This window comes from Stigmatopora argus, chromosome 21 (assembly GCF_051989625.1).
Source record: "Stigmatopora argus isolate UIUO_Sarg chromosome 21, RoL_Sarg_1.0, whole genome shotgun sequence".
NCBI classification, from domain to species: Eukaryota; Metazoa; Chordata; class Actinopteri; order Syngnathiformes; family Syngnathidae; genus Stigmatopora; species Stigmatopora argus.
This window is the reverse complement of record NC_135407.1, coordinates 3,266,203-3,279,330: the sequence shown is the minus strand read 5'-3', so window position 1 is coordinate 3,279,330 and position 13,128 is coordinate 3,266,203. Positions and strand designations below refer to the sequence as shown.

At 40.2% G+C, this 13,128-nt stretch overlaps 1 protein-coding gene across 1 annotated transcript in view; it reads left to right on the top strand.

Moving 5' to 3' along the window:
* The window catches only part of ripor2 (RHO family interacting cell polarization regulator 2), a 37,302-nt gene extending 24,608 nt beyond the window's left edge, over positions 1–12,694 (top strand). Inside the window, exons 7-23 of the mRNA XM_077591306.1 lie at positions 1,787–1,936; positions 2,007–2,070; positions 2,193–2,236; positions 2,313–2,438; positions 2,518–2,666; positions 3,476–3,605; positions 4,556–4,976; positions 5,564–5,799; positions 5,872–6,056; positions 7,189–7,351; positions 7,427–7,559; positions 8,171–8,332; positions 8,521–8,679; positions 9,327–9,526; positions 9,587–9,670; positions 9,740–9,830; positions 10,699–12,694. Coding sequence (XP_077447432.1) covers positions 1,787–1,936; positions 2,007–2,070; positions 2,193–2,236; positions 2,313–2,438; positions 2,518–2,666; positions 3,476–3,605; positions 4,556–4,976; positions 5,564–5,799; positions 5,872–6,056; positions 7,189–7,351; positions 7,427–7,559; positions 8,171–8,332; positions 8,521–8,679; positions 9,327–9,526; positions 9,587–9,670; positions 9,740–9,830; positions 10,699–10,799 — 2,598 coding nt within the window. The 3' untranslated portion in view covers positions 10,800–12,694. The remainder of the gene's footprint in view (positions 1–1,786; positions 1,937–2,006; positions 2,071–2,192; positions 2,237–2,312; positions 2,439–2,517; positions 2,667–3,475; positions 3,606–4,555; positions 4,977–5,563; positions 5,800–5,871; positions 6,057–7,188; positions 7,352–7,426; positions 7,560–8,170; positions 8,333–8,520; positions 8,680–9,326; positions 9,527–9,586; positions 9,671–9,739; positions 9,831–10,698) is intronic.
* The last annotated feature ends 434 nt before the right edge of the window (positions 12,695–13,128 follow it).

The following is a 13,128-nucleotide window of genomic DNA, read 5'->3' as shown; positions in this document are numbered from 1 at the left end:
TTTTGCAGTAGACTTCTGGAATGCATCCTCTCATTGATTAGCAACAGCACAATATCCTGTTTTGGGTGTTTTTTCAGAGGGTTGGAACAAATTAATTAGTTTTTAGATCATTTCAATGGGAAACGTTCGTTTGAGTTACGAGAATATCGACATACGAGTTCAGTCCTGGAACGAATTAAGCTCGTATCTCGAGGTACTACTGTACTTCAATTCTACATAAAAAAAAATTATGAAGAAAAAATGGTCACTTGCCCTCAAAACCGTAATTAAGTGTCAACTTTTAAAAATAGCTGCCCGCTGTCTTTGCATGGGTTATTATGGTCGTCCATCTTGAATGAGGTTGTCGACCACCGAGTTCTTGTTGATGTTTGACGTGACTCGCCTAGTTTGATAATCTCCTGGTGTGTATTTTTGTCCCTGCGTGTGTTTTCAATAGTGTGTGTATTGAGGAGAACGTCGATACGTTTAAGAGGATTTTAGCAGTGGCGCTTCAAATCCGTCTTGCGCCGATTAAAGTGAGATGAACAAGCGTGGAAATCCTATCGAAGCAAACGTTGATGATTGGCTAGCCATGTCAAGTGTATTCATCAAAAAATACTAAATCCAGAAAATAAAATTGAATAAATACCGTGGAAAATGAGAAAATCATAAAATTCATTCATAGATTTTTCCGTACCGTTATCCTCACAAGGGTTGTAGAGGGTGCTGGATCCAACTGTGGGCAGCAGGCGGGGGAAGTCCTGAATGGGTTGCCAGCCAATTGTGGAAAATCCTAAAATAAAATAAAAGATAAACATTCGTGAGGAATAGAAGTAATATAGAAAATTGATTACAAATAAAACTAATAATATTTTTTCATTGATGAAAGCTAAAATAGAAAAAAAAATGTCATTTTGTATCGTTGTGATATATTTAGCAATTAACATTTTTACAATGATTTGATTTTAATGTAGTCACTTTTAATTCTTTGTTTAATAGCAATAGCTCTGTTTTTATTTGTGTTTTCCACGTTGACTTTGTACGCCAGCGTAGCAGCTGCGTACACACGCCGCAGACTGTTCGCCGTGGCCTGGGCCCAGCTGGCTCAAGTGTGACGGGGTCTGTGCGTGTGCGTGTGCGTGTGCGTGTGTGTGCGTGTGTGTGCGTGTTAGGGGGGCACTTCACGAGGGCGGGGGTTACATAAGCGCTGACTCATCGCTTTACCACCTCCGTGAAAGGCTTGCGTCATCGCTACTGTTCTCGTCCTCCATTTTTCAATTGAAAAGTCTTATTTTACATTTCCGTGCCCGTGTGCGGTCGATTGGTCGCCGGTCTTTTGGTCGCGGTCTTTTTGTTCGCCCGGACCACGACAACGGGCGACCAAAAAAACGGCGACCAAAAGACCGGCGCCAAAACAAGGTAAAACAACACGGTCTAGGCATCAATAAAAGCCAACAATGGCCATGAACAGTTTCACTGAGCCGACGTGTGAGTTTGTATGTACATGCGTTGTCCCTTTAAGAAGCTACGCCAGTTAGGTTCTTAACAAGTTCTCCAACAAAACACAATGAAAGTACGGGAGATTTGGAGCTTTTCTTTAGCCTAATAATTAATAGGGCATTAAGTATGACTAAATAATAATTAGCATTTTGTATTTAGGGAATTTGAGCAACGATTTAAATGGTAATTAGCAATAACCTTCCGGGCGACCAAAAGACCGGCGACCCATCGACCGTGTACCTCCGCGCCAGCCCCCCCAAAAAAGGGCATCGGCTGATGCAAAATTGTCCGCGTTATTTTTTTGTAGGTGGACGAGTTGTACGAGGCTTTCTGCATCCAGAGTCGCCTTCGCGAGGGGGCCAGCCGCATGAAGCAGGCCTTCAGCTCCTCGCCCTCCACCAAGGCCACCAAGGAGAGCATCGTCGAGGTCAACCGGCGATACAAGGAGTACACCGAGGTGGTCTACATTGGTTTCTAAATTCATTCTTTTGAAACTTAATTTTTTCCCCCCTACGTTCTGTGTCTAGAACATGAGCGCCTTTGAGAGCGACATGGAGAACCTACTCGGAGAATTTCACATCAAGATGAAAGGTGGGCGTCGGCGAGTGTGCCAAATTCCTGGATCGTAACGCCATTTTTTTTCTGTCAACTCTATAAAACCGAACCCCAAAATTTGACGTAATATTGAATAACTTGGATGTTTTTTCTTGAAGGACTGGCAGGTTTTGCTCGACTCTGTCCGGGAGACCAGTACGAGGCAAGTTCCCAAACCTTTGGAAAAATCTGAAATATTGACGTTCTTATGAGTAACGTTTGTATTGACGGCGGCGCAGATCTTCATGCGTTACGGTCGTCAGCGATGGAAACTAAAGGGGAGGATCGAAGTGAACTCCAGACAGAGTTGGGACGGCGACGAGATGGTCTTCATGCCGCTCATTAGCGACCTCATTAATATTAAGGTCATTGGACGACTCTGGAGGAAGCGCTTTATTTTGGGGGGTTGTTTAACGTTAATATTGAATTGTTGTGTGGTCGTAGGTGACGGAGCTCAAGGGGTTAGCCACGCACCTGCTGGTGGGAAGCGTAATCTGCGAGACTAAGGAACTGTTCACCGCCATGCCTCAGGTGGTAGCCGTGGATATCAATGACCTGGGCACCATTAAGCTCAACCTGGAGGTCACCTGGTAGTAAGTACTAGTCTTCTTACTGGCAAAGTTGCGCTTCCATGTTATCTGGATTGGAAATTGCATTTATCTTATACTGGTGTGGTTAGTTGTCCCAAAAATAGGGCAATTATCTCTGATTAAAAATGCTGCAAAGGAGTTCAATTAAAATGAAAAATATTTTCTTATTCATTTTTTCTTTTAAATGATTTTTAATGGAGTTTAGAAGTTTTTTTTTAAATACTGGTTTTGTTTTTTGTTCAGTTTAATTTGTTTTATTTCTATTAGAAAATAATTCAATTCATTTATTTGGTTGGATATAACTGTTTTAGTTATTTATTTATTCTTTTTTTAATTGTGTATTTAAACCCAGATTATGTTTTTTATGGCCTGGAGTGGCACTTATTTAGCCTGTTCTGAATTTGATTGGTATTACTGTATTTTTTGGACTATAAGTCGCACTGGAGTATAAATCGCATTTTTGGGAGGAGGATTTTTTACATGATCACAAACATAAATGAAAGTAACAATATTATAATGGAGAACAACTGGCTAAATAGGCATCTATTATCATAACACTTTTCAGATAGCTACGATAGCCTTAAAAAACGAAATAAAAACAACAACAACAACAGGCTCTCGATTTTCAGTGAGGAAAAAAAACAAAACATTGCACTTGAGTACTAGTTCTAGACCCAACCAAACTATAAAAAAGCACAATTTAAAGTCCAGAAAATACGGTACTGTTTGTTCAAAGCAAATTGACACTAAAATGCGATGTAGTGTAAATAATATGGTATTTGTGGGCGTAACTATTGGTATTTGTGGCGCAGCCCCTTCGACGTGGAGGACCTGACGCTATCGTCGAGCAACGTTAGCAAAGCGGCGGCGCTGCAGCGGCGGGTGTCCATCTACAGCCAGGGCACCCCCGAGACGCCCACTTTCCAGGACTCTTCCTTCTTTGTGAGTAGCGGCCGGCACGGCGCCTACGCTAGCGTGTATGTGGCCCCCCAGCATGTGCCCGCAAGCCCCCGACTAACCCTGCGCCCCTTAACTGCACGCGCGCCCTAAGACGTGGCGCCCGCCACAGCGTCCGTCCTTTCTGCACGCGCTCAGAGACGCCCTGCTGGAAAAGTTCAGGCGCGTCCGCTCGTTCGGCGACCTGTCCTCGCCGAGGCCCAAATCCAGCCTGGAGGTCTACGTGAGTGCACGTTTGGCCACTTTTGGCAAGGAGCCCGTTTGGCGTGCCTGCATGAGCTTTCTATTTTTGGATCATTCTTGACTTGCTCTCTTTTCCTCATTCTACCTTTGGATGGCATTAAATGGCTGCCGTTGACGGTGCCAGACGTCCAATCCATTTTGACCGGGAGGATTGGGCGTCTAGCCTCGTCAATGGCACCCAAGCGCGAGGGAGTCCTCTCACTATAAGTCAAGCGGACGGCTATTGTTGTCACTGGCAGGCAATGAGTCAAATACAATGAAATAAATCATGATAAAGAACTTTCCAGTGTTTTGGGATCTGTATTTCTTCTTGAATTTGGCATTTTAACTCATTTTAATCTAGTTGTTCTTATAAATTGACTTTAATTTGATTTTTTTAAATGTACGATAACGATTCATTTAAAAAATATATATACTCAATTAAATATTGCAGCCTACATGACTACTTGAGAATTAAGATGTTTTTTAAAATTATTATTACCAAAAATAGACACTTGATTAAAAAGGAATTCAAAAAAAAAATTGTTCCTGATATTCCATAAAATAGTTCATTTTGTGGTCAGGTGTCAACTTTGAACTCACTTGACTTTTTGGACGCTTTGAACTCTCAATGGCAGTGAAACATGATGACTCAAAAACCAGCTGAAATGTCAGTAACGTGGTAAAATGACATTGTCTCTTTCACCCGTCAGTCGACGTTACCGGACGACGTTTTTGAAAACGGCAGCGCGTCGGAATGCAAGCGTCTGTCCTACACCTTCTCCGACGCGTCCAGTCCGAGCCCGGCACTCAGCTCGCACTCGCCGGCGCCTTCCAACCCGGAGATCACCGTGACGCCGCCCGACACGGAGGCATCGGCCTCTCCCTGCCGGATACGGGAGGGCTCTATTGCCGAGGAAGAAGAAGAAGAAGAAGAAGAGGAAGAGGAGGAGGAAGAGGAAGAGGAAGACGGTGGCGCCGGCGAGACGGGAAGCGGGACGAGCGGGAGCCTGGAGGACTCGGAGTGGGAACGGACTGAATCTCAACGCAGCAGCGGGCGGGGCGCCACGGTGGCGCCCGAGGACGTCTTTCTGGACAACGTGGACCAGCTCAAGCCGGTCCAGTTGGAACAAGGTGAGCCCACAATCTCACTTTCAAGTCTTTTTACAATGATAACATTTCTTACTCAATGTGGTTAAAATGATATTTTATGTAAATTTGCACTTTCATAAATTTGAAAAATATATTTTTTTAATCAATCAAAAGTACTACAATTTCATTTGAGCCTCACAGGGTTGCAATATTTTGTATTTTAGTGGACATACAGTCCAAATGTAATCATTTTGAAATGTTTTTCTACTCTTTACAAGCCATTTTTTTTGCTCTCATTTGATGCCTGGTTCTGCATTTAACTATTTTGATGTGATTGAGGATAATAGAACTCTAATCATCCTTCTGATGTGAATAGTAACCGTTTTTTTTAAGTACAAATAATATTAAATAGACACCATAATTAATGATTCACCTATCAGGGGAGTTCTTGCAACCTATTCACCGTGATAAACGAGGTATTACTGTATTTACAATATTAAAACGGATTTTTTTCCAGTAACAATACAATGTAAATGAGCTGATTTTTTGGTTTCTTTTGGTACCATTTAAAAAAAGATATTTTTTGTTCAGTAATCATTGTGCGATCCACCTTTTAAATTTCAACTCAGACGACGAGGACGACGGCAGCAACCTGACTCGACAGCTAGTCAAGCGGCTGACGTTATCGGAGACGGACGACGAGGGCGCCGCGCTACCCGGAGAGGGACGGGGGATCTTTTTTGAGGGCGGCGGCCTAGAGGACGCCATCCACGGGCTCCTCTTGACCCTCGGGGCGCTCACGCACCGATGTCGAGAACTACAGGACTTGGAACAAGAAGTCATGCGATTGGAGGACCTATTGAAGGTCCGGCCCACATTTGATTGCTCTTCTTGTTCTGTTTTTAATTATTACAATGATTTTTTTTTCACGTCACAGTGCCGCCTGCCCGGCAACAGGAGTCGCTCATCTAGCCTGAGTTTGACGGTGGAAAGCGCGCTGGAGAGCTTTGACTTTCTCAACACGTCGGATTTCGACGACGACGACATCGGGGACGACGCCACGGTGGCTGCCGTCGTCCTTGCCGCGCCACCGCCGTTTGACAACGACGGGGAACGCTGTTGGTGAGTTTCAAATTTGCGGCCTATACTTTTCCTTATTTCCTTTACGCAAATCACTTTTAGGAGGAATACATAAATACATGAAAATAATATTTTAAATTTAGATATAGACTCGGGTTGGTTCGTGGGCCGCTTTAACATCAACTTGATTTCTATTTTTTTTTATATAAATGGATTAAAAGAACTGTATTAAAAGCCCTGAATATTCAGTTTTTTATACCTCTAAAACAATGTTTATTTTAGCTTTTTTATATACTTTTGGATTTTACAAAATGATTATTGAACTAAAAACACAGAAAATAATGATTAAAAAGTTACAATTATTGATTTAAAAGGGGGAAAATCAGGACATTTAATATACATCTATACTCTTCATTTTAATTTGATCCTAAAACAGAAAGTCGGCACTCATGATTTACTTTCCCGGGCCACACAAAATGATGCGGCGGGCCAGATTTGGCCCCTGGGCCGCCACTTTGACACATACAGTAATCCCTCGAATATCGCGGATAGTGTAAACCAGACATGGGCGCGATAAACGAAAAACTGCAAAGTAGGATCACCCCCATTATAACTACCACAATACATGTTTTGGCGCCTATACAGAAATACCAGTACCCAAATACAATTATTGTATATTTATTCAATATTACAGCTATAAGCATGTCAGAAGACTAATCTATTAATATCTAAATATATTGTATATATTTAAAAATGTAACTACTTTAAATACTGTACTCCGAGTGAAAATAGTTCCTCTCCGCTTGATAAAAACAGTTAAATGGGAGTTTTAGTCTAAGTCCTTTGTCTTCTTGTGGCCATGGGTCCATTGTCCGCAATATTCAAAGGATTACTATATTTGTTAAATGTAAATGTAGCCATCAAAGGGTCTTTTTTTTTTCCTTCATAAGAAATAGTTTTAAATGGAAAACATTTTTTCATATGAAATATTTAGTTTTAGGGAATGAAAAACAAATGTAATTCAAAATCATTTGAGGTTTAACTGGTCATTTTAAGTTTTCAGTTTAATTTCAAATTAAAATTTGGACATTTTCCACATGATCCATTAGTAACTAGCTGCCTTTGACTTTATCGTGCGCGCAAACCATTTTTGTTTTGTTTTGTCGCCCCCTAGCAGTCAGCAACCGGAACCGCGAGGGCACCTAAGCGAAGCCCTGACAGAGGACACCGGGGTGGGCAACAGCGTGGCAGGCAGCCCCTTGCCTCTCACCACTGGCAACGACAACCTAGACGCTGCCCTGGTGGTGCACCTGCGCTACTGCAGCCGCCTCATCCAGGCACGAAAGCCTCCTAAACGCAAAACGCTATCTTTTGCCGGTTACCCGTTTTAACGAATTCTACCTTTTGCGAAGGTTTTAAGCGCCGGCGTGAGCGCGTGTCAGCGGCGCGGCGTCCTTCTCAAAATGGCGGAGCAGACACGGCTACTTGAGGAAATAGCGGAGGTTATCGCGGACCACCCCGGGACGCCGACGTCGCCCGCCGAAGGTTGGTACGCGTCACTCACACGGGTTAACCTTAATGCTTGGTTTTACGTTTAATGAATATACATGAAAAAGTATCGGAGAAACACATAAAAATGTTCTTAAGAAATACTAAAATACAGCCAAAAATGAGAAAACCCTGAAATAAAAATACAAAGAACCAAAACTAAATACTAGAGTAATACCTCGCCACTTCACGGCTCAACTATCGTCACAATTGGGGCATATTTTTATAAATTCAAATAATTTTAAATAGACAAAATAAAAACACTGTCCCTACATCGCGTTTATTTAACTGGTCTTGGAACCGGATAACAGCAATAAATGAGGGATTACTGCAGATAAAATAATTGATATAAAGAAGAATCCAATCTATATTTTTCATATATATTTTTTAAAATTAAATTTGTGTTTTGAATTTTTCTACATTTTCTTCCATTTCATTTGTTTGTTTTTTTAAATGCAATGGACGATTTTGTAGTTGTATTTTCATTCTCATTATACATGTATATTTGACTCTATTTTTAATGTGCTTATGTATTGTCCCCATGCTTTTTGATCTATTTTTTTTTTTTTTAAAGCGCGCAAGCCAATCACGAGTCGGTGTGTTTGCAGTGGTGCCGGGTTTGGGGCGGAGTGACGACGTGATGGCGTGGTGGGCCGAGTGCAGCGGTTCTGACGGATTCTTCCACACCACGCTGGACCGGGTGTTGGGTCACATGACTCAGCGATACCAAAAACCGCTGACGGAGAAATACCCGCAGAGATGCCGCTCAGGTTTGTTCCCGTTATACAGTGACTTTGCGATTTAATAGTGTGAAACTACTCTTGTTAAAGAACTACTTTTGAGAAATTTAAATTGTAAAATTTTACGCTAGAAAATAGCCACTTTCTATGTTTTTCGGGCTTCGAATGCAAGAGAATGCTCACAAATTGCCACTTTTTTTTTTTGATTGCCATGTCAGTGATCTCTTTGGTGGCGTGCGAAATGGCAGACCGAAACGACCTCCCCGAGGGGAACGGCTCACGGCAGGACGTCGTCACGGTCTTTCAGTTCCACGCTTACGTTCTGCGACATCAGGTCGGCGACATGGAGACGCACCTGCTACGCTTGGCCTCCGAAGGTGACTATATTCCCGTCGCATGAGTCTGACTTTTAGGATTTTAGGGATCTGCCGACGCAAAGTGTATTACGTAAATGTGTTAGGGAGGGGGGGAAAACACATTCATTATTTTCTCAAATTTGAACAGAACTAAACTACCACAAGTCATAGAAAAGCGAAGCGGGAGGAAAAAATGACAAATACTTATTGTTTGCGAGGGCAAAATAAGGTTAGAAATGAATGATGTTTCAATATTTTGTTTCACATAAACCCTTCCGCTGTCTCAGTTGTGATTTTTTGGAATATTTTGCAGTCGCAAGACATTTTCTCTTTGGCCTCCAGCGTTTGTAAAGAGAAAAATAATAATAATCAAAGGTAAAGTACAGTAATCCCTCGAATATCGCGGTCAATGCAGACCAGACATGGCCGCGATAACCAAAAAAATCGCAAAGTAGTTTAGCACAAATCCCCTTTTTGACGCAGTTCACTTTTCGAATTCAAGATGAATTAATGATTTTTTTTTTTAAACCGAACCTTCATTCATTTTCTCCATCGCCTAATCTCGCAAGGGGTGCTGGAGCCTATCCCAGCCAATTAGGAGCAGTAAGAAGGGGGCACCCTGAATTGAAATATGCTCTGACTTTTGAGTTTTTTTTTTTTCCACTCAGAGTCATTCGCCGAGCGTTTACGCAGCGGAGACGCACGTCAGCGTTTATCGGCGCTGGAGGAAGTGCCGGCGTGCCACCTGTGGCCCCACGGCGCTACCTTGAGGACGCTAGCCTCGCTGCTCACCGCCGACGACCCCGCCGTCAAGTCGGCGGTGGCCGACTACCTGGCCGCGGCGCCGTGCGCGCATTTTCGGAACAAGGTGCGTCGTGGTTATTTCCCCGGGCGACGGCGTAAAATGACGTTTCGTTAATATTTGCAGGCGGTGGAATGGTACACGCAAGCGCTGTCGGAGGCGGGTGTTCACAGCCAGCGAGCGGCGTGTGCGGCGCTAAGCTGCCTGAGGGTCGGTGACAAACGGCGGGAAGGTTTTCCGAGCGGTCGGCGACCAGGTTGCTAATTTTATGACCCCCAGGCGGTGGAGAGCATCCGAGCCGTGGTGGCGCTCTGCGACTCGGCCGAAGAGGAGCTTCGCCACGTCGCCATAGAAACGCTGCTCACCTTCGGTGAGTTCGATTCAGCGGATTTGACTGGCGGCGAGCTTGATGATTTTTTTATTTTCATGTTATTTGTATTCATTTTTTCAAAATTCACCATGTAACTTCTTTCATTTTTTCAGAGCCTATAGTATGGAATGTTTTTTACTGGATTAGGAATGAGTTAAATCTATGTTGTTTCTTGTAAATGTTATATATTTCGGATTTGTATTTGTTTTTACTTTCAAAACGTTTCACTTTTTAGATATTAAAAGTATTATTTAAGAACGTAATACTAATGCTAATGTCTTATCAATGTATTTGCTGGAGTTAAATTAGATTTTTATTCATTTTTAAGTATAGTTTTTGTATTACCTTTTTTAAATGTCTTCTAACTGCCAAAACTTTTTGACATATATATATATTTTTTACTTTCAAATATAACATTTTTTCAAATGGCTTTTAAATGTTTTGGCTGGAGCACAAATTAGTTCAATAAAACATAACTTTTGAGATATATAACACAGTACATTAATAGTGTTTACTTATATATGTATTCAAATTTTAATGTTCAAAATTTTAACAATATACAATTTATTAAATCTGTCTTTATTTTGTACATGACAAACCTATTTTTTATTCATTTCAATTAAGTTTTTTTTAAAGATTTTTCAACCAATTGTATAATATAATGACTTTCTTTCATCAAATTATTAGGACACATCCTGATTAATTGTATCTTAAAAAAGTTTCCATTCTTAATTTTTTGGTAAAAACATTAATGACATTCCTTAAAAAAAACGTTCAAACTTTACTTTCAATTCCATATATTTACTATTCATTTACTAATGATTCTCTATTGTCATTATATGACTTGAAATCTTTTTTTTTTGCGCAGGCGAAGAAGGTCGTTTGGCCTACGAACAACTGGACACGCTTCCGGGAGAAATGATTCCTTTGAGCGGACGTCGGGGGAACGCCGTCACTACCGCCTTTTAAGACGCCAACGTGCCACCACGATGAACAAAATCATTTCATGGCATAAAAAAAATAGAAGAAAAACTCAAATGGCTGCACAAAAAGCCAGGCGCATTTATTTTGGGTTCGACTGGAGAGCACAAATTTTCACTGGACTTAAACGGGAGCACGCTGCACTCATTTGTTCCTCACTTTGTTACTGTGAAATCTTAACAATTATTATTTTTTTAAACACTTTTGCACTTGTAAATACGCGGTCAGTACATACATTAGGGGTGCGTTCAGAAAGTGCTACTTGGTGGATATATTATGTGCAGTTTTTCCAAGTGCAATTCTGAATGGAAAGGGGTTTTTATTTATTCTTTGCGATAAGAATCTCTCCTGCTGTACAAAAAGCAGATGACTTTATGTATATAGTTGTATATTTATGTTTCCCCCGCTCAATCGAGTGATTTAATTTCTATTTTTATGTCATTAAAACTATGGCCTGCGTTGCTTAAGTCAGTGTTTCCCAACCTTTTTTGAGCTGACTTTTTGCATTGAAAAAATCTCAAGGCACAAATCTTCTCATTTATAACTATATCGCTTATATTAGCAATAAAAAGTCGTTCTCATCTAAGTTTTATCAACAGGAATCATATAAAGCCCCAAAACTATTCCAAAGTTTTTACACCGACCTAATGTCAGCACAAGTTTATTTTTACGGACCCCGAAAAACTTCCCCTTCACGTCATGTCAAAATAAGTAACGTGCCGTTTTTAATCTCATAATTTAATGACTTTTACTCCCAATATTTTCCTAATATCGCGTGAAAAGCAATGTGGTGCTCACAGACTTTACTTGGCCAAAAGTTGATGTCCTTGAAACCAAACAACTTCCGTATCACGTAACATTATAATATTACTTTTTTTTTTACTCCCGATATTACTTCAATCTCCCAACATTACGCAAAGAGAAGTTTTGTGGTCACGGATTTATCAACAAAAGTTGAAACCTGTGAAACAACTTCTGTTTCACGTTACATAAAAATAAGCAACACTTATAAATGTCAATATTTTATGATTTGAATCTTGTAATGGTACAATCTATGTTCGTCCTATTTCAATGTTAATCTCGTAACATTAAGATTTTTCTCTCGTAATATTACAATTTATGAATCCTTGTAAATTGGTTGGGAAACACTGGGTTAAGTCATTGACTGCCATTTTTGGCGATAGTCGTCAAATCCATTTAACACAGTTTAAATGGATCGGACGGCTGTTCCCCTTTGTGGCAAGCAATGAGTTAATTTATTTTAAAAAATTAAAGCGGTTTGAATAGTAGGAAATTTGTTGATTTGTCTTATAAGTTTCAATAATACGCCAAAGTTACTGTGAGGTCAAATGTAAAATCAGATCAACTTTTTGCTTCCGTCGTTGGCAAGCAAGGAGTTAAATTAGGTAGAATATTTTGGAGGTCATTTTAAAGATTTATATTCCCTAAAAAAATAAAAAATACTTTGCAGAAATGTATTTTAACCAAAGCATGAGATTTGTTTTTAATAAGAATGTATATTCAATCAAAAAAAAATTGGCCACAATAGCAATGTTTTAAAAGCACAAAATAAAGTCCTGCTACAAAAGCCATATGTTAACTATAAACAAGTGGTTATATTTTTTAAATAAATGTATTTTGTATAATAATATTTAGGAATGCAAACTTCAAATATCATTTTTCCCTCTACTACTTTGCAAAGCAAGTTATCTCTTACATGTGAAACATAAGCATTACAGTATTTTGTTGTTTCTACTTTGTCTTTTAACAATTCAGTGTTATCCTTGAACTTTAAATTCTGTTAATTCTGGTAAATTCTGGTTGACTGTAGACTGCGCCATTTGCTCATATGTTGCAATAAAGTTTATTTTTGCATAATTGTACTTAGACAAGTGGAGAGTTTAGTTTATTCTTGAAATGTACTTTGTGTGGATCCAAAACTAGAATTTATTTAGCAAATGTACTATTCATTCAGCATTAAGTTTCAGTATCATTGAATGGCAACCAATCCATTTGGACATGACTATTTGCTTGCAGCAAATAGTCATGTGCAAATGGATTGGAACACAATGTTAAAGACACATTTATAAATAATAATTATATGAAATACCACGCAATTACATACCTCAAAGCGAACTGCAGTTTTTCCTTTTACAAAAATGTAGTTTTACCAAGACAAAAATTCATTAGCGACTGCCCACTTTGTGAGTGTTTGTCACAACCAGAACGAACGAACAATTTTCCTTAGCTTTCAAGTGCTGTGCTAGTATGCTAGTTCACCTGACAGAAAAGTTATGCCAAGCAAACTCAAAAACAA